At 37.1% G+C, this 21,883-nt stretch overlaps 1 protein-coding gene across 4 annotated transcripts in view; it reads left to right on the top strand.

Annotated features, from left to right (window-relative positions):
- Positions 1-21,883, top strand: part of USP25 (ubiquitin specific peptidase 25) — a 90,621-nt gene that overhangs the window by 41,510 nt on the left and 27,228 nt on the right. For all 4 annotated transcript variants that reach the window (XM_014253582.2, XM_014253581.2, XM_014253580.2 and 1 more), the window contains 8 exons: positions 9,563-9,649; positions 14,371-14,508; positions 15,372-15,448; positions 16,137-16,210; positions 17,672-17,820; positions 19,968-20,095; positions 20,860-20,955; positions 21,229-21,390. In XM_014253582.2, coding sequence (XP_014109057.2) covers positions 9,563-9,649; positions 14,371-14,508; positions 15,372-15,448; positions 16,137-16,210; positions 17,672-17,820; positions 19,968-20,095; positions 20,860-20,955; positions 21,229-21,390 — 911 coding nt within the window. The remainder of the gene's footprint in view (positions 1-9,562; positions 9,650-14,370; positions 14,509-15,371; positions 15,449-16,136; positions 16,211-17,671; positions 17,821-19,967; positions 20,096-20,859; positions 20,956-21,228; positions 21,391-21,883) is intronic.

Here is a 21,883-nt window from a genome sequence, read left to right as displayed (position 1 = left end):
ACTTACATACAGGTTTTATGTAGGTAATGCTGTAGATAATGAAATTGAAAGATTTCTTTAATTATTCTATGACCCCCCCCGCCCTTCTCATTAAAGTTTTTATGTTCTTAGGCCTCTTTTCTTTCAGCATTTAGTTAATCTAACAGGTATTTGAATTTTCTGTGTTCCTAGAGATATTTTGATGTTTCCTTTGTTAATCTCTCCTCATTTCCTTTTTCCTTCACATGCCTAGCTCATTTTGCAATAGCAGAAACATTGTCCTAACAGAAGCAAACATTTTATTTTCATTAGGATCTTTATGGAGCTAATGTGACTTGGTGTTTTCCCCTCTCTGTTGTGTAATCAGATTTTACGTTCCTAGCAGTCCCAAATCTAAAGGACCGATTTTATGTGCATGTGCATTTCTGTTAAAGACTTTTTTATATAGGAAACTGAAAATCTTTAAATAAATGTTTTTATGGAAACTTGAATGTTTAATTTGTTAATCACAGGGATAAGAGCAGAGGGTAGAGACCTAGCATGCTAGACCTGTGATCTCATGTTATTTATACCCAGTGTGCAACTTTATACCTTGAAAACAGATTAGAAAGAGACCTAGCTAGTCCTTATGGTCACCAGCCATACCATGTGAAAGTGTGTGGTGTCTGGAATTGTAATGGCTTGATCCTAAAAGATAGTGAAACTTCTGGAGTTAGGTCCATGGAATATAATTCAAACAAACCATTGAAAGATTTATAACTTCAGTTGGTCGAAAATTTAGGTTATTAATATTATCTGTCAGCCAGGAAGATTTATGCTTCAAGCAACCATCCCAGGAAATTTAATGCATGTTAATTTAGAACATTAGCTAATACCATATTTATTTATCCACAGAGCAGATTGACTACTTGGGTTGCATTGACTATGTAGAAGTATTTTCTTGCTTTCTTTGGGAGGCTTTTGTAACCTGACACATCACATAGGTCAACAATATCTAAATGTTAACTACTGTCAATCACAATGATATATTGTGTAATATAATCTAAAACTAAATTGCAAAGAAAGAAAAGTCTTCCTTCTATTTAAGGGGCGCTTGTTAAGGAAAAAAAGATTTTGACATTTTTATGCTTTCCTTTTGCAATGTATGTTTTTTTATAGGCACCAATTAACTTGACTTAGTGAATGCAGTCATAAATGGTTTGTGTATTTGCATTGAGAGTATGAAATTCCTGAAGAAATGTTTGTAGAGAATGACAGCAAACTCTAACAAGATTCAAACATTGCTGGAAATGTTGTCTTTACCCTGTATATATTTGGGCCTTAGAGAAATAGGCACATGTGGAAACTCATCCTCTCCTGCAGGGGGAGAGGGGAGTCTCTCTTCAGAGAGCTCCGAAACAAAGTTTTGCTTTCAGCAAGCTACATTCAGCAGCATTACAGTGAATGGTAATATGTTTCCCACAACGTATGTTCTAAAATTCTGCCTTGCTTTTGGGGACTTCTGACTTGCTAAAAACATGAATTTAAAACTGAGTCCCCAAGAGAGTATGTCAAAACAAAACTGTATTGAATCTTGCTCATTTCTTCTTTACTTGCCAAGAAATGAATCAAGTTCCTCAACGTTTTTTCTACCTCTTCTTGAACTTGGAATAAACATTTGGGGCAGGAGTTCACCCATGTATGATTTTGCTACTGTTTAGTTAGATGAACACTTATAAAAGGATCATAAATCTTGAGGCTTTAGAATATTTCTGTGTTGGTTATGTGGGGTTTTTTTTATTAATTTTTTTAAAATTCCAATTATTGTAACGACATATGCCTGATCTTGCAGTAGAATTTATGACATCAAGTTCTTTAAAGAAAGAAAACACAAATATACCACTGTATATTTTTACTTTTCTGCAGAAGATTTTAGTGGCCCCCTTGTGAAAAGCTAACGTCACAGTTTCTCTTGGCTGTAAGAGTTTACAGCCTGAAAATGGCCTAGAAATAATAAATTTATGGAGCCTGTGGAGTGGTTCCTTCATCCTACGCTGAGCACAAGTTAAGAGTTTTCAGGACATGGGACGGAGAAGGCAGGTAACTCACAGGCCATGGATATGCTGTTGGAATTATGTCTTAGGCTTGCTGCCTAAGAATGTGCAAGTTCTCCCCCAAGATGTTTTGGTTTAGGACATTGCACCAGATTATCTTTTAGAGTCTCTAGTGGGGTTCTGTTCATGTTTAAGAAGTAATGTCCTGGCAGGACCTGCCCTGTGGAAAAGGTGCCATGGAAAATGCCCAGATTGTTCAGAGAATGTCACTGACTCGGTGTGCCAAGGTAGATTTCTGTGGGAGAAGGAAAGCGTGTGGGGAATCAGTGAAAACCGTACTGTGAAAGCTGTTGTTTCCCCTTCTTCCAGTCCCATTGCTCACATACATACCATGTGCACTCTCTCCCCCAGTCTCAGGACTTCCAGAGGCCCAGGTTGCAGCTCCTCCCTTTACCAAATGAGGTATCCCAACAGGGCAGCTGAGGGTTGGCATCCCCACACTCTTTCCTGTGTGAGTCTGTCAGAGTCTGACAAGATTTTTTTTTTTTTCCCCAAAAGCTTGCTGAATGAAGTTAACAAGCTTAAATCTCCAAGGGCACTCCCTAACTTTTATTTTTGTGGTCCCTAACACCAGTTCTGGCATTTTACTCTGTTGCAGTGTGCTTGGGAGCAGCCTTCTTGTTTTCCTGTTGTCAGTATATTTGGGGTTTGGGTTTGATCCTAGACTTTTAGTTCTTGGAAGAAGTGAACCAGCTTGATGGGTGAGAATGAAGCAAGTATTTTCTTCCCAGTTGTTGGCTCAGCTACTTACCAATATTGTTCTTCTTTAAAAGAAGCCTACCACAAGTATCTAACTTTTGCATTATTTTGTTTCTTATTTGTCATGATGGATAGAAAGGATGATGGATGTAATGGATGATGTGGTAGTGCATTAATACCAAAAAGCCTAGCATTATGTTTTTAAATGTGCACATTTATACATTGTACATGAGTCTCTTGCTTTCCAGGGCATGCAGTGCAAGGTTGTAGGCCAATGAGCATTCATTGCTCAATCCCCATATGAGTTAAAATGGTCATTGATGGGATATTTTTTTCTCTACTGTTTTCACTGGAACAGCCTGAGGCAGGGGTTTGTGGGGGTTATATGATATAAACTGCTCTGTAGTTTCAGGAACAGAGGAATAATGATGTTGGAAATCTTGCTTTCCATTCCTCTGTCACTCCCTTTGTTTCCCTGTAAAGTGAACCTGTTCCTTCCAAATTCAGTCATCCTGGAATATTTGCTGACAGGGTGTTCCTCTTTCTGCTTTTTGTGCTTCTGTAGTCTCTGGTTCCATCAGGTTGTTTGTGTGATTTTTCAGATGTACCTTACATTTAGTGATTTGTAATATTGTAAAATTTTTTTGCGATGGTACAGAAAGCTTAAATGGATCATGGCTTTCACTTTGACTCATAAATAGTTGCTCATTTAATTAAAATAAAGGATAAAGGATGCACTGCTTAGGTGTGTTATTTAAATTCACATCACTTAATTTGGGCAAGAAGTTGAAAACTGTAACCATGTAAGGAAATGTTGGCTGTGATTTTTTTGTCCTAACAGATTTTTTTTTCTTGCTTTGACCATGTAATAGAGGAGTGGTTGGATGGCATTTCTTAGTATGTGCCAAGACACAAGCATAAAGTGAATTCTTCTGGACACATACCATACTTAGCTGTCTTCTGAATTGCAGTAATGTTCTGAGTTTGTTGCTATAAACAAGTAAATGTTCTCTAAATTCAGGCTGGTAATTCCATAGTGAGCTGTTTGTTTAAAATGTTGACTTAACCCAAGCCTACTAGAGGCCTTAGTTTGATTTTCTAGCTCAAACAGTATGCAAGCTGTTTTTCATCTTCTTCCATGTTGCACCTCAGCCTTTTGGAGACGTAAGACATGATAGCTTAAAATTGTAATTTATACCTAGGTTCTCAGAAGAAAAAAGTTGGTTGTTTGTTTATAAATAAAAATGTCCTTTTAGAGGTACTTTCCAAAACTTTTGAGACCTGGAATTGAATCTGTGATTCTCAAATTGCTGAATGCTTTCTACATCACTACCACAGTACATGTGCGGTGGTCGTGCTCAAATTCAGCCATGAGGCAGTGTCACATCTGTCTGTAGGAGTTTTTGTTTCAGAGGGGAAGAGAAAAAGAAAACTCCTTTTACTGTACTTGCACAGTGAAGCTTGAACAGGAACCTGCTCAAGTCCCAGCTTTGAAGCTGCTTTGCTCACTTCCCTTCTGTCTTCCTTACACAAAATTTTCTGAAGAATACGAGAGAAGTTTTGGACTGTGCCAAATCCTCAGTGTATATAAAGAAGCACAAAACTAAATTTTGGGTGACTTCCTAATTTCTTAATGCCCATCATTAGTCTCTCTTCTGGAAACAGGATTTACCACTTAGCAGGAATAAGATACAAACAGGTAGAATGGGAGACAATCCCAGAATAAATTATGAGGAGGAGCAGGGTAGAAGGGAGCATTGTGCCCAGCAGAGCAACTGTTGCAGCAGCAACAGGGAGCCACTTTATGGTCTTTGCTGTGTACTTTCAAGAATAAGAACCAAAAAGGGGAAAAAAAAAATAAATCAATAAATAGGAAAAGTCTGGAAAGCCTTAAAGAGGAGAGAGAAATGATTCTCCCAAATTAGAACCAGTGGCTGGCCTGGGTTGGAGGGGATCTTAAAGATTATCTATTTCCAACCCCGTGCTATGGGCCGGGACACTTTCTGCTAGACCAGGTCGCTCAGAGCTCCATCCAACCAGGCCCTGAACACTTCCAGGGATGGGACCTGTGCCCCAATGCATTGTCATCTTCACAGTAAAGAATGTCTTCCTAATATCTGATCTAAACCTACTCTGTGAGTGTGCATCCATTCCCTCTTGTCCTGTCACTCCAGTATAGTCTCTCTCCATCTTTCCTGTAGGCTCACTTCAGGTGTCGAAAGGCCACAGTTAGGTCACCCTGAAGCCTTCTCTTCTTCAGGTTGAACAATCCCAATTCTTTCAAGATACAGGGACATAGAGTCCAAAAGGCTTGCAAGTTGGCGAGAACTGGACTCAGCTGTCAGTGAAATTGTTCATGTTCTTGCAATGTAGAGTTTTGGACACTAATATTCAATCAGAGGCATGCAGGAGTATCAAATCACCAATTTGTGCAATATTTAGGAGTACTTGTATTTTGAACCTTAGCACTTCAAATATTGATAACTAGTAATTTCAAATTCTTTATTCTATTGAAGGAAACATGGCAATGCATGCAGGTAGGACCACATATTCCATAGCTCTTTTTTTTTTCTTTTATTTGAATTATTAACATGAAAATATTTTAATAGTCTACTTCACTAAAACTGGCCCTATATACCTTACACCACCAGAATTGTTTATAAAGTGAAGTAAGAACATAAATCCAATTTGTCATGTTGGCAGAGACAAACTATTCCAAATAATATACTTTATGACATAGGGCTCTATTTTTTGCTTTTTATTGTTAGAACAGTAATGATGTGTTCACTGTTTAAGATTGCTCTCTGCTTATTACACAAAATGAAGGTGGATATGGTCTTGGCTTCATGTCTTTAAATAAAAAAATTGAATAAATAAATATCAAATTGTAAATGCATAAAGGGCCCCAGATGACTAAATGAGGAAAATGGGTGTTGTGATGTGCTAATACATACATGTTTTCAGCTTATACAAGATCATGTTTTAGCTAAATGCCAGTACATAAAGGAATTTGTTTAGGAGCTCTGTAGGGGAAAGCATGCTTTTCTTTTTCCTTGGCAAGATTTGCTTTTCAAGCTCTCCTGGAAAGATATATTTAGTTTTTGGGTTTCTTCCTTCTGTCCTGTCTTCCCTCTGTCCTTCCAAGCTTAACCTTTGCTTGGGAAAGGGATTCAATGGGAAGCTGTCTGTGCTCATGGTATTACAAACTTCAGGTTTTCATGCAAACTTGTATAAAGGTGACACATATTAAATATGCACAGTTCTTGTTGACATTTTTGGTGCCTTTTTCTTGTTTTTTGTTCTCAGTGCTGGAAACATACAAAATTGATAGTAAAAAAGAACCAAATGTTTTCATCAATCTATTAGTGAAATAGCTGGCTTTAGTGCTACATGCTTACAAACTTGTGAGAATCCACCAGAGAGCCTGTCTGAAGCTTTCTGCAGCAGCTTGTTGGGTCATCTTGTATCTAGAAGATGTCTTTTCCCACTCTCTAAGTGTTATTGGTGTCAGTAACTTTATTAATTTAGGACTCTGCTGTTGGCTTTTAATGATCTGTGTTGCATGCCAGGCATTTATAAATTTTATATACTGACTAATTCATATTCTTGCAGCATTAATACAGCATCACAGTTGTTGAATGTTAAGAGTTAATCCTTTGCTCAGTCTAAACCCTAAATTATAGCAAGGTCCTTCTGTTTGTTAATCCTAGACTTTAAGCGAAGGAAAAAAGGGATAAACATAGTGTTTTAAGGGGCAAACCTAGGCAACTTAGATTTGAAAATTGTGTTTGAACTCAGTCTAAGTCAACATTACTCATAAAAGTGAATGTTTTAGTATCTTACAGTATAGAAGCTACAACTCTCTCAGGTATGACTAAAAATACATCATAACCACTCAGGGGAGAGCCACAATGTCTTGTTGCTATTCAGTATTGTTGTTGTGAACGCCTTAAACTGAGACTGGGTTTATGTTCTTGTTTTTTCTTCTTTACTTTTTACTGTCTTGTTCACCCCCCCAAAATTGTCAGAATACAAGGCAGTATTTTAAAAATCTGTTGATGTTCATGGTAATTTGAATTGGTGTAACTTAGTTTGGCTTGGTCAAGTTTCCAGATGACAGCTTTTAAATGGTTTAAATGCACTGGGGGGAAAAAAACACACAAACCCACCTTGAAGAGAGTTTTTCTTTCATGCATAGGTTTTGCATACTTTACTAAATTGTGAAGGTATTTAATCAAGGACAGTAGATGTGAAGTAGACCTTTTAGATGCAGCCTGTTTCCTTGCACTGGGACTCCTGACACCTTGGTGCAGCTGAAGCCAAGTGGGTAAGAGGTGAGGTGCTGCTCCACGCAGTGTGTTTGGAAAGCAGATGTGTTTAAAGCTTTAGGCTAGGGCCAGTGCACAGCTCTTGGGCCAGGGACAGTCTCTTGGTGGCTGCAGAAGAGCAGCTTTTGCCTCATGGGCCACTTACCCTGGGTGCAGGGAGCCTGGACAGAAGTTGGCTCAGCAAACTGGGAAGTGTTTTGCCTTGCCCCTTGCTGGGCTCTGGGGTGGTTGGCCTTGGGAGGTCTCTGCTGGGCTTAGGTGAGCTTATTTTTATCTCCTTACCTCAGGAAGAATTTTAGGTTCCTCACTGAGATACTTCAGGCACAAAAATAGTTGGTTTCAGGCACTTGTTTACACTTACACTGGGAAATGTTCTTTTTTAAATGATGGTAAAAGTTACCTTTAATTGATTTAGCTCAGTATAGAAGAGCTGCAGCATGATGCTGTCCTGTGTGTATTAGTGGTGTTGGCAGCAGATAAGCTGTCAGGGTTCTGCTGCATCTCAAAACAACCATGCACAGTGTAACCTTTTCTGGCAAGAAGTTTAACAACTAAACATCTTGCATAAGAAATTTTGAATAGTACAAGGCTGAAGAAGAAAAGAGCAAATCAGACAATCCTCTTAATTACTCTCAGCAGATTGCACAGATAGGTTTGCTCAGGTCAGTCAGAAAGCGTGGAATTATGTTTGGTAGAGTTCTGAATTAACAAAACTGAGTTTTTGTGATAAACTTGTTGGTTTGCATGCCAGGCAAAAACGTTAAACTTGAGTACAGTTTTCTCTGCATAATTTGTGTGTTTGTATTATGAAATTGTCCTGCTCAGCTGCTTGGCACTTCGATGGCACTTGGATTAGTTATGGAGAGAATTCAGCCTTTGGACATTATATTTCATCAGCTGGTTTATTTTGTACCTAAAATACTGCTATGTTTTGCTTGATGAAGAGCCCACCAGTGGAATGCTGTTACATCATGAGACGTAACTTCAATTAGTATTAGCTTCTAGACTGACACTTGAATTAAATATTAATATGTTCTGTGCTTTGAGTAAGTAAACAAAGTACTCTGTTTTAATCTCCCTTCTCTGCAAGGATGGATAAAAGTAAACATGTATTTTGAACAGCAAAACAGGAAAAAAGTGACTATTTGGTTGTCTGCCTTGATTCAGCAAGGTCAGAAAGGTCTTGGCTGATGTTTCTGATACTTTTTAAATCTAAAAAGAAATGTGACAATGGTAGCCTCTTTGTTTTGTTGGGGATGCTGTATACTGTGGGGTATGGGAAAAGGTTAGACTGTACAGGCTCTTTCATGAGGAAAATCAGGAAAATGGCAATTTTTCACCACCTTTGTTTTTCCTACCAATATGTCCTGAATTACTGGAATAAGTGCAGAACCTCTTCACAATTTGCATTTTCACTTATTTGGTACTGTGGTGTTGAAAACCTATTAAACTGATCTGATCTGTGACTTAAGTCTTTAAATGGGTAAGACAAGTTCTGGGATCAAAGTCTATTGCTGGGGTAAGCAAACTCTGCTTTCCAAAACAAATAGCTACGATATGTGATGGAGTGGGAGGAGGGTTAATTATAGATTGTAAACTGAAGAAAGTACAGATAGGAAGGCAGATCTTTCCTGTGCTTCTCTGATGAGCATGTTTAAGGTACTTTGGACCTTTCCTCCTACCCTGTCCTCATCAAAATGCTCTTCTGTAAGATGTTTTTTGTCAGGACAGAAAAGCAGTGGTGCAGTCCCACAAGTTCTGAGGCACCCAGTTCTCAGCCCAATGCATTGGACTTTTATTGTTTGCAACCCAGAGTCATCTTGCTCTTGTGCTCTCTTGGCTCTAGACTCTGTATTATACTGTGGAGCTGTTTGTGGGTGTGCCTGCAGACACCTGTTTTCATGTCCTAGATTAGACACCTGTCTATTCATGTGTCCATAAAATGGGAATGTTACCAGTGCCTTACCTGCAAACCCAATTTCCTTACTCTAATGTGCATCCCTCAAATCATATAGGAATGGGAGGAGAGGACAGAATGCAAAATGTTCTGCTAATGCAAGTGAAATTAAGTTGCACATGCAGAAATATATTCTCTGTGCACTAAGGAGTAGATGATAGAGGGCCTACAAGATAAACTTTAGATGGCTAAACAGTGTTTCATGACAATTTGAAAACTGACAGTTACACAATTCATAAAATTTTTGTTGTAAAATGTAATTTGCCCATCATGTAAAATTATTGTTCCTTTTATGTGATTAAGTGCAGAGATTTTTTTTATTACGCTGTTTTCTTGGCAAAAGTAATTGTCTTCTGGTGAAAATGTTTAGCAGTACTCTGCCTTCTGAAATAAAACTTAACATTGCATATGTTCAGCACTTAATTTGTTTTGCTAAGGCTTATTTGGAAGAGTTTTGTATTGTTTGTAGAAGTACTTAAAGGTTTTCTTAATTTTTTTCTTTTCAGTCATTATTTAACCTGCTGGAGTTTCGAAGACTAGTTTTGAATTTCAATCCTCCTGCAAATGCTCAAGATTTGCCCCGAAACCAAAAGGTAAAATGGGAAACTGACTTCCTCTTGCGGCTGATGAGGGCATGTCTGTCTTGTACTTGAATTTTGCATTGTTCTCTAGCTCATGCCTGCATGGGTTTGAGAGGTGCCAGTTAACAGTTCTCTGAGCTGCCTGCTGTGGATCTTACATAAATGGCATCAGCCTCACAGCAGAGTATGGGGCAGGATGCTGAGCGAGGCAGGACATTTCTCATGTGAGTGTAGCTTGTCTTAGCAAATGTATTTTATTCCAGTTCCCTCCCACTCATCTGACATTAAGCTTTAATTTATTAGCTTGTCTCTTCTGACTTTTTCAGGAGGTGATTATAAATACAAATTTTCTCATGTTTATCCTGGTAGTTATATAGGATTGTGGAGGGGGAGGCCTTGGCTTAGGTTTCTTGAGGCAAGACCAATTTTACTTCCTTCATGGGCATCCTTTGAGAAGAGATACAATGGGGGCCCTTTGGCTTCTATGCTATGAAATGGAAAGGAAGAAATGGAAAAGGAAGTGGCTGTATGAAATGTGAAGATACTTTAGTTGCCTGACTTTTAGCAGGGACTTACAGAGCAGTGACTTTTTGCATATCCAGAAATTAGAATCATAGAATGGTTTAGGTTGAAAAGAACCTTAAAGATGAACTAGTTCCAATCCCTGTGCCATGGACAGGTATGCCTTCCACTAGATGAGGTTTCTCAGAGCTCCATCCAAGCTGGCCTTGAACACTCACAGGGATGTTGCATCCACAGCTTCTCTGGGCAATCTGTGCCAGTGCCTCACCATCCTCACAGAAAATTAGACTATTGCCTGTTGCCCCTTTCTGTCAGATTTAAAGAAAAGGGAATGTCTTGTCAGCCTGTTCTTAGTTTTTTGTCCCTTCAGGCTTCTCTGGAATGTTCCCTATCAAAAGTAAGAGCTGTAATTAGAGAAGCAAAAGAAAACAGACGAAGAGAAGGCAGTGTCCATTTTCTAAACCTCTGGGTATGTTCCATAAAAGGGAAGTTAAATGTTCAGTCAGGACTGGATAATTTCTCCCCTGCTCTACCCCCTTCTTTCCTCACCACATTCAAAGTGCAAGAAGTCACTTTTTTTTGGTTGGAAATCATATTGCATTAGGTCATGAGATGATGTGAAAATAAAACACGAGTAGTGTTCCCAACACAAGGTGGGGATGGAGCAGTGTATTTTAATAAAAAAACTAAGCCATGCTTTACAAAGAATTGTACTAATTTTTTTTATTATTATTATTATTATTTTTAGATTGACTTTCTGCCCAGTATTTAATTTTTCATCATGTAATTTGTTTTAGTAATACCCTTCAGCATTCAGAAATTCTGTGCTCATTTTTCAGCATATGAAAAGTAATTGGCATCTATAAAGTGGTATGAAATAGCTGATAACAATCTGGTGTCTTCATAAACATCTTGCCCAAGCATTGATACTTGCAGCCAAATGCCTTTAGCTGTTTCAAAGTGCTTTATTTTAGAAATCCTGACCATAACAGACAGTAAGTTGGTGTGAAATGGTGCAGGCAAGTGCATGAATTTGTGCAGGAACCTTGCTTTCTGCAAACCTGCTAGAAAGAATCTCTTGCAGTAGTTTGTGTCCTCTCCTTTCTTAACTTACATTCCAGAATGAAGAAACACTATTAATTAGTGTACTCATCTTTCTTATCTACTGCTGAAAAAGGGTTGAGGAGAATTTAGGATAAGGAATCACTTCACTAGTTGGAATTTAGGCAGATAGAAGACATGAGCATGCATACCCCCAAAAATGGTGCCTTTATTTCTTTCTAAGTGAAGGCAATTAGAGGCAAATTGATTTCCAGTAGTAATGTAAGTTTCCAGTTGACAATAGAGAAAAAAGTAAAGCCCTGGAATTTATTTCCAGCTGCTTACTTATTTTCAAACTATTTTGCCTTAGTTTTGGTTTTGTTTTTATTCCAGCATTAACTACCATATGGGACTGACATTCTCCAGGATCAAATTTCCTTACTAGTAAAGATCATGTTTTAATAATCCCAGATTTTGAATACTTGGGTTTACATCCTGTTATTCTTCCAGTTGGTGGGAATTAGAGTTTAATGCTGGGGTCATGACAATCTCTTGATTTAGAATTAAAGCATGTGATTGTACTTCAGGGAATATTGCAGAGCAGGGTGTTTGTTCTTTCCCATCAATATATTGAATCCAAATGCACATCCAAATCACAAATGAATAATGTGGCATGTAAGCTTTTTAATCCAGAAGTCATTGGTATAATTTTTTATTTCCAAAAATCCCCCAAACAAACAGCAGACCCATTTATCTCATATATATTTATGTCAGCTAGTTGGCTTTGATTTTCTGGATTTGGGCATTCACTTAAAATCTTCAATTTGATCTTGGTCTTTTTAATTTGAAAATAATTTGTCTTCCCTGGTTTCTTTCTGTAGAACAAATGCAGTTCTCTGTAGTTAGAGAGTAGTTGCCGAGAACAAAGTTGCTTCTTGGTTGTCCCAGTTCTCCTGGCCCTTGCTGTCACATGAACAGATCTTTTTGCTAAAAGGCTAAATAGTTGGCCTCAGTGATATCTTCAGGAAATATTTTATTATCAGAGGAAAGGGGTTACTGTGGTCCAGGTTAGCACATCCTTCCGCCTGTTCTGATATTATTGCAATATTACCATTATCTCACTCTCCTGGCAAACTCATTGGCCATAATGAATGTTTGCTGTGTTTTAAATATGTAAACTGATTTAAAAGCATTTATAATAATAACTTATTTCAACAGGTATTAAGAAATTATGCAGGCAGGATAGGTGATAAAATGGAGAATGTCTTAGGTTATGAAATTTTCCTACAGTGCTCAGTTAAAAACTTATTTTAATTTTTTTTTGTGTTGGTGCATGTACAGGATTTTTTTAGAGATTAGAGCTGTGTGCTGATCACTTCATCAGTTATTTGTTTTGATGTGCAAGCCCTTTTGTTGAACTTAATACCTTATCTTAGGGACTGGCCCACCTTATTTTGAAGATTTTAAGGTTTGTTCTGGTCTAGGATTATGTGTAATGCATTAAATTGAGCATTTTCAAAAGCAGCAGGGACTTCCCTAGTTTTAGAGAACTTTGGTAGCCTTTGTAGATATTTGTTCTGAGTAATCCTGACTAATAATAATGACTGGTAATACTGACATTGGTAGGCAGTTGTTCAAGCTAAGGCTTACAAGTACAGCTAAAACTCAGCCAAAGTTGTAGTGTAAATTTGGGTAATGCGATAATGTGCTATGTATATGTATGTACATAAAATATGTACTATTATAATAGGCATTATAATAATGTCTATGTACTTCAGATGTAACAAAAAGAAGGCAAGATCTAGAGTATTCTAATAATAACTTATATTATGCATATGAACTATCACTGGTATTGAAGCATCTTTATAAAATGTATCTAAAATTTGAAATTCCATTTGTTTCAATACAACACTTTATGAAAATAGCAAGAAAAATACAATTTGTATTTTGCAGTTTGTTTTCTTCTCTTGTTGTTACATAGTGCTATAAAACTATATATAACTATAGATATAGTTATATAGTGCTTTAAGTATCTAAATGAGAGATTGGTTCTGTTCTTAAATTAGGATTATTTGATGCTGAATTAGGGTGGCACCTGAAGTGCAGCCTTTTCTGTGAATGGTGTTTATAACCAGCAGGTATTTTGCAAGGTGGACAAGAAGAGCAGATTAAATTCAGAGATTTCCATGACTAGAAGTATTTCCTAGGTATTATGTGGAACACATTGAATTCTCTGTGCACTTTTTAAATCTGAAGTAAACCAGATTTTACATACAAAAAGCTTTATACCTCCTGGATTGATACAGGAGCGACTGAACAAGTCTGCTGTTTGATTAGCATGTAAAATAGTTTGTCATCAAGTAATTCCAATTTGACCAGTATCAGACATCTGTGCTGCCTTTGAATGATATTTTGTTCTAAATACATATGGGGTATATACATGGTATATACATGGATTTTAATTTCACAAGAATTTGCCAACTATCTACTCAGGAGTAGATTTCCAATCTCCACAGCATTGGTAACCTGTGATTTAATCTATGGTATTTGTGTTCCAGTTAATTTGTTTTTCATTATGCAGGTAGAAAGTATTTCTTCTCTTCTGGAGACCAGCAAAAGAGTGCCATAGTCACACAAACTGTACTTCAGAATTGGGTAGAAAGAGCAGGCTGTTTTACTTGTGTCAAGAGAAATAATAGAGGTTAATGTAGACCTTAGAAATGTAGTCTTCAGTAAAAAATAAGCTTGAAAAGGTGCCAAACAGTGTGTAGGCTCACAAGAAATTCTTCTAGAGGTATAGAGGAATACTAATTGCAATAAAATAATGCATATTGTTTTAGTGTGTTGCTTAAGGCTTTGTAAGTCTTGAGTGAAACATTTTTGTCCTGAGTGCAACTTTACTTGTCCAGTTGTCAATTCAGACCTACTTCAAGATAAACAGTATCATCTGCATATAATTTCAGGGATCTTAAGTTTCTGAAATGGAATTTTTTTCCCAGGGAGCTGCATTATTTTGTAACACTGACATGTAAAAGGCATACAGCATTACCTAGGTAGTACTACAAGTAACATTATATATTGTTATAATGTTACTCAGTTTATTGGGTAATGCTTCTGTTCAGTAGATTTCTGTTATCACTTTGTTAAATATTTTCATTCTTCACATACAGGAACATAGGAATCTGCCTTTCATGCGTGAATTGAGGTACCTGTTTGCACTTCTAGTTGGTTCAAAGAGAAAATATGTTGATCCATCAAGAGCAGTTGAAATCCTTAAAGATGCTTTTAAATCAAATGATTCCCAACAGGTAAATTCCATGTATTTTCACTCAAGTTTATGCATGTTTTTATGGTCATATTGTAATAGGAAATGTTTACCATAGACAACAGAATTTTAAAATGTCCACAGAAAATCAGCTTCTAATTGTCACAGTCTTTGACCTTTTCCTATAATATTATGTGATTTCTGGTTACATTTATTAGAAAGATAAAAAAAAATAAAAAAATCCAGATAATAGGATGATTTTATTCAATATGTTTTCTTCCTATTATTTTAGAAATGAACTAATAGTTCAGCATTCTTGCTGTTAGGATTTAGTCTAGCCTCTAAGTCTGGGGGTTTTTGAAAGAGAAATACTGTTCTGATCTAACAGTACATCTGGGGCTATACTGTTAATATACAATCCCATTATACTGCTTGTTTAGATACTGGTTTGGAGGATCTAAATATTCATATTCAGAATTATTGCCCAAATCTTAATGTGCTTTTTTTTGGAGAAACATTCTGTTCCTTCAGATACTTTGTTTTCCCACATGGTTATGTGGCTGAGGTGTTTAATTACAGCAGCACACTGAATTTAGTGCTCGATGAAAGTAATATTAGTCACCTCTTGCTAGATACCAAAGGGTTTGAACAATGGGATTCACGAGATGCCTTTGGACTAGCATGGTGTGAAAGCTGAGCCCAAGTAACAAGGATCACAGGACAGTGTCACTGCTGAGGGACACCAGAGCCACTCATTAAAAAAAAAAACAATTATGGCATAGTTTTGGACATTGTGTGATTTTGGAACATTGGTGGAGGGGGAAGGGAATTCTTCTAAACTCGTGTAAAGTGACACTTTGTTGTGTTCTGTTACATATGTGAACTGATCACTTTATTTTTTAACAGCAAGATGTTAGTGAATTTACACACAAATTATTAGATTGGCTAGAAGATGCCTTTCAAATTAAAGCTGAAGAAGAGAGGTAAGATTTTTTTTTTTCTAGTTCTGCATGTTGAACATTTGGATGAGAGAAAAGCAAACCAAATGACCAAAAATCCGGTTATCTGTATGGCTGACAAAATTTTGACTCTGTAGCTTGTTTTAATTCAAGTGTGGTTTTCTCCATACATGTCATACGTTTTTTTCCATGACTTGTCTTTTTTTCACCCTCTTATTTCATTTTAGAAATCTAGCTCCATGAAGTCCAGAGTATATGAAGAGTAGAGATGTTTTGTAGATAATCAATTAGGCTTTTTTTATTTTAATGCCATTTTGCTTTCCGATCCTGTAGTTAAAGTACTTCAAAACCTTTCTCCTTTTTCTCATCTCAGAAATACTCACTGTTTGTGTTAGTGAGCATCTGGAAACTCTTTTGAATACATGATTTTTTTCTATAGTGTTTGAAGAAACAGTCTTTACAGGGATTTTGTACAGTTTTTGCATAGATTGTCATAAAATGAAACACTTCTAAAATTAGTTTTCAGAATATGCTTTTCCCTGCAAATATCTGAATCATTGTTACTGTCATTAGAGGAAAGTACTAAATTAACAGTAAAATGGGCATAATTTCTGTAATGAATTTAGAATAGTCTGTTTATAGTTTTATAAATCAAAGGTTACAGCTTTGACTTGGATTTTTTTTGCACTAACACAGATCCTGTTTTTTTTAGGGATGGAGAGAAACCAAAGAACCCAATGGTGGAGTTGTTCTATGGACGATTTCTAGCAGTAGGTGTACTTGAAGGTATGCATCAGAATTTAGTTGGACTTCTCTGGTCATGTCTGTTTTGTGCTTGTCCAAGCACACAGGTGGCTGATGCAGTTTTAGGATTTTAGCTACTTCTGCAGAAGCAGATGTGGAGAATATATATATTTGTCTGTGACAAACGGCTGATCAGGTATGAGACTGAGCAGAAATGCAAGGATCCACAAAGGCTGTTTTCATAACCTTCAGGAGCTGAGTGTATGTTCTCAGTGCAGCAGAAATTGGGGTGAGATGCTGAGGGCAAATGCTTGGAAGAAATTATCAGGGCACTGTTACCACTTACTAATGGTGTACAGGAGGCAAGATACTATATTTCACCTAACTGTTCTGTCATGCTTCCTCTGATTCATTTTAATGCAATTTAAAACTTCAGTTACTGCATTTCCTTCTGCACAATTTCTCATATGGAAAACTCACCCTCCTAAAAGTACAGTTTGTTGGAAAACAAGTCAATGGAAACCTGCTCAAGGACAGTGTTGGAGAGAGCACTAAGGAGGAAGAGACTGTACAACAAGCTTCCCTTTATCTTATCTGTGTGTAACTAGTAGATCTGCAGAATTGTACTGTTCTCTATTTCCAAGATACTGTGAAAGTATTTTTGAGTCATTTTAATGTTGGTGATTCTGCCTCCCCTCCAAATTAATGACTTTTGCATTTGAATGAAGCAGATACAGTCTTTTAAATGGCTTCTAAGTTATTCCATGACCTTGAACATGTTTCTAGTGAGTTGTCAGATTTCAGAACCATTCTGCAGATTTCTTGCTAGTAGATAGCATTCTTGCTCCTTTATATTTAGCTACTTTCGTCCCTTACATTCTCATTTTAATAGAGGACATATGTAAAAATCAAACAAATGCAAAGAAACAAGGAGATGCAAGACTTGTTACTAAATTTAGATTGAAATAAATTTAAATTCTAGGATGAAATCACTTGTCCCCCATGTTTCTCCTCATGTTTGCCCTTACATCTTTATACAGTGTTACCAAGTTGTAATCTTGTTTTCAGGACAGAAATGGATGTTCTCTTTTGTGGCTTATTTTTGCAAAATCTACTTACAGGAAGGGCTCTTTCATACCAGCAATTCCACTGACTTTGCTGATACAATATACATTTGTATTATAAAGCTCCTATTTTCAGGGGAGGACTTACATGTGTAAAACTTCCCATACTATTGGGTGCCAAGTAATTTTGAGTTTCGCTCATTACCAAAAGATGCTAAAACAATATTAAAAAATGGGCTGAAAAGGAAAATGCAGTAATTTTCAATATTGTTTGAGCAACGTTTTTGAATAAATTGTCTTTGGACATATAATTAAATTGTTCGATAAGAAAATGTGGGCATTGTTCAGTAGACTAGATCAATTGACCTAGGATTGATACAGTTTTTTTCAAGGTAACTGTTTGTTCTAAAACATTAACTGTTTAATTTTTCATGTGAAGGTAAAAAATTTGAAAACACAGAAATGTTTGGCCAGTATCCACTACAGGTTAATGGCTTTAAAGATCTGCATGAGTGCCTAGAAGCTGCAATGATTGAAGGGGAAATTGAATCTCTCCATTCAGAAAACTCTGCAAAGTCTGGTCAGGAGGTGAGTTAAGTGCTCCTGTGGACTCCTCTTGGGATGTTGTTTTAGTGCCCTTTGTTTTGCTTTGGGTTTCATGTCTGGTTTTTATGGTTCATGGCACCAGCTGTACAGATGGGAATCCCCATTGCCAGTAAAGGCTGAGCTACTTTCTCTTTACACAGCTGTTCATGCTTCATCACAGTTATTTTAAAGATGTGAAATCTTAGGAGGCTTGTTCCTACTTACATAAAAAGTTCAGGTGTAATTTCTTCCTTGATGCCAGTCTTTTGCAGTGATGAAATTTTGCTTCCTTTAATCAAATCACACATGGGGTTTTAATTGTGAAGCCTAGTGACACACAGTGAAATCATCCTTCAGTCTGATGCCAATTCTGTGTTTTACAACAAATGTTTTATGGCATCTCTTTTACAATGAACATATTTCCTGAAATATAATTTGAAGAAAGCAAAATCTCATAAAATTTCTTTGTACAATCCCAAGTTTAGTTTCTTCATGCAAGGTGAAACTACAAGAGCACAGTTGTTCATCTCACGAACTAAAGGTTGTCTTGCAGTTATAACCTGTGTGTATTCATGCATAAAATGTCAGTTCTGTTATAAATGCTTGACTAGAAATGTCAGACTTGGGTGTTGTGGGTTTTTTTGTTGTGGTTTTAAGGCTTTTTTAACTTGTAATATTGGGAAACTGGGAAACAGCAGGATGTATAGCTCTATACTGTTAAGCTTTGAGTTCTGTGAAATTGTCAGCTTGGCTTCTTAGCATGTGGAAATAGAGGTGAAATAGTCTTATGGCAGGTTGACAATGGTGGGAAATCAAGAAAAGTAATGTATTAAGTCCTATTCTAGAAAAAACATTGCTTCATTATTACCAGAACTAAGTAAATTGGTTATGTTTCCCCAAAGTAATCCATAGTGATATTGCTTCTTTTAGTAGCTATGTTTAAATATAATGCCTGAAAGAGATTCCAGTGCATTGGAAGGTTTGGAAGTACTAAAGAACTCTGAATTTCTTGTAGCTTTACCATGTCTGTCTCAACTGAACAAAGACTTGAAGTCACTTTTCTCCAAGCTGATTGATATCACAGCTTAAAGAGAATAATAATGTGGTACTCACATGTGTTGAAAGATCCTCAAAGTAACGTTCTGGGTTTTTTTCCTTACTCCCACCATCAACTCTAATGGGGTATTTAGCTTGACTATTATTATTATTAGTATCATTATCATTATTTGTATTGTTATCATGATACCTGAAAGCCTCAGTTACAAAGCAGGGTGTCAGCAAGTGGGCTAATGTAGGAACAGAAAAAGAAGACACTCTCTGTCCTGAGGAACTTAAATCCTGCTTCAAGGAAATTTTAGTCGTGAGCACAGGAAGAAAAGGCTGCTTGCCAGGTATTGTATGAAAAGACATTTGGCTGGATAGGAGATCTTGAAGTGAGCCCTGAGTCAAATCCCACATCTGGGCTATGGTACTGATGACAAATACATGTCAGTGGTGTCTGCAGCAATCAGAGAGATTTCAGGTGATGGTAACACACCCAAAACTTTATTAAATGGGAAGACTGTGATTATTATGTGTGAGAATGGAGAGGAAAAAAAATATCTTCAGTGCAGGAACTGGAGTTGAATTTGTATTGTGGTTGAGAAACATTGTATGTAAAAAAGGAAAAGAGGACTATGGCTAGACCTCTGCTGAGCAGTCAGAGACAAATGGGATAAGATGATGATAGCAGTGATTAGAGACATGAGTAGAAACTTCAAGCCTGAGAGAACTGTGGCAAGAAGAACACTTGCTAACAGTGTAAACAGCCCTTTCCATATCATTGAGGAGTTAAAGGAACAGAACAGTTGGTAAGGCAGGTAGGCTCAAGCAGAGCTGACTTTTGCATGAACAAAATAAATGTGAATGGAACAAGTATTTCTGCCTCCCCTGCTGGAACACAGCTAGCAAAGCTCTTATGCAGCATGAGCAAAAAATGGTCTGTTTACACTGAAGGGAGAAGGTGGTAGCATTGTAAAACTTATACTAACCCACCCTCTAAAACAAGTTTCTCTCACAGCTGTGTCGGTCTGCAGGTATTGTATCATTATTACCAAATAATCTGCTATTGGAAGGCATTGATTTTGGGGATTTCTGTTTTCTTCATCCAGCACTGGTTCACAGAGCTTCCTCCTGTCTTAACTTTTGAGCTATCAAGATTTGAGTTTAATCAGGCTTTGGGAAGACCAGAGAAGATACACAACAAATTAGAATTTCCTCCAATTTTGTATCTAGACAGGTACGGTATAATATCAGCAAAATTCTAGTGAATATAAAATAAATCTTGTAAGTTTGTTTAAGTTGATGATGTGTCTTATGCTCACCTGAATCACAGTAAATATATGTTCTATTTATACAGGTTAGTTTTCATGGGTTTAATCTGTTTCAGAAAATACACATAGATCACAGTTTAAGACATACTGCTGCTTTGTGTCAAAAACCTGCTTCCACTTTCATTTATTGCTAGGTACTTGTGTACACTGGCAAAATACCTTGAAAAATCACACCTTTATGGGTCTGTTTGGGAAACAGGGATTGGATAAAAAAGTTGGGTATTTTGTGGTGTTCCAGATACTCTTCAAACATGCAGTCAATTCTCAGCATGAGTGCATGCAGTTTCTCTGCAGAGCAGAAATACCAGGATGGCTTTCAGTTAGATGCTGAATGTTATTTGTGAACCTAAATAATGAAACAGGAGTATTGCTCTGTGGTTACCACTTAAACTACTTAATTTAGAATCTCTGTAATAATGGCTTTCTAATACATGTTTGTCATCCATGGTATCAACAGAGGTTTTGACACTGGGGAAAAAGCATCTTCTGAAAGTTGTGGAAGGGACAGCTCATTTTCTTCTCAGTTGTGTTTTAGTGCTGAGTATGTTGTAGGTTCTAGAGGGTGTGAGTTTGTATTAGTACTAAGCTGTATGGCTGATGGAGACAGACCTCATTTTCACTGTTGGGATACGATGGGCTTACACTACTTTCTAAATTTCTTCTTTTACAGGTATATGCACAAAAACAGAGAAATAACAAGAATTAAACGGGATGAAATCAAGAGACTCAAAGAGTACCTCACAGTTTTACAACAAAGATTAGAACGGTACTATATATAACTGTGTGAATGCAAATAGTATTATGGGCTACTTTGAATAACTCTTTGCAATTATACACTTTATTTACCTGAGATTTCCTTTCTATATCTCTTTTCTTTTACCCTTTCTTTAGAAGCTGTGTATGAATGTTGTAATTCTGATTCGTAAAACATGCTAGGAAAGGTTTACTTTAATTAATTACAATCAGAAAAAAAATAATTATTTTTTAATTTTTTTTTGTATCTGTGAGTGATGGCATTAATACGTTTTGTGGTTAACAGATATTTAAGCTATGGTTCTGGTCCTAAACGATTCCCCTTGGTAGATGTCCTGCAGTATGCCCTGGAGTTCGCCTCCAGCAAGCCAGTGTGCACGTCCCCTGTGGATGACCTGGGTGCCAGTGCCTCTGCCAGCGGCACACTGCCGCCACAGATACCCCCCAGGTAAGGGCTGCCTTCTGCTTCCCGGGGCACAGGCCACAGCAAACCAGCCTCTGGGAGAGAGGGAGCACGTGCAGCTGCTTGCTTCACCAGACCAATAAAACTGGGCATCTCCTAAGGAGGCGTAGTGTAAAGTTTCTGCTCTTTTCTTTCAGCACGGCAGGCTTAAATAAACAAAAATGTTAATGACCTGGGTCTGTTTCATGCACTTACAAAAATGTCTTCAAAAGGAGATTACTATTTTCAAGCACAGCCCAATTCCATCTACAATTCTAAATAGACAGAAGATTCTGGTGAGGTCATTGATTCCCGTGTGTATTGTGTAAGAATCTGAATTGGGCAGTGTGTATGTGCTGCATAGCATCAAGGTTTCTGGTATGCAGTTTATCTGTTACTTTTTGCCTGGGAGCTAAGCTTCTTCTCTGCCATGCAGTTTGCATATCTTACCAAATTTGTCAGGAACCTAAATAATCTGACTTCTTAAATGCAAAGTAGC

The sequence above is a fragment of the Pseudopodoces humilis genome, chromosome 2 (genome assembly GCF_049639895.1).
Source record: "Pseudopodoces humilis isolate 2021_Gansu_Grassland_sample_001 chromosome 2, ASM4963989v1, whole genome shotgun sequence".
In the NCBI taxonomy this organism is placed as follows: Eukaryota; Metazoa; Chordata; class Aves; order Passeriformes; family Paridae; genus Pseudopodoces; species Pseudopodoces humilis.
This window is presented reverse-complemented; position numbering and strand designations above follow the sequence as displayed.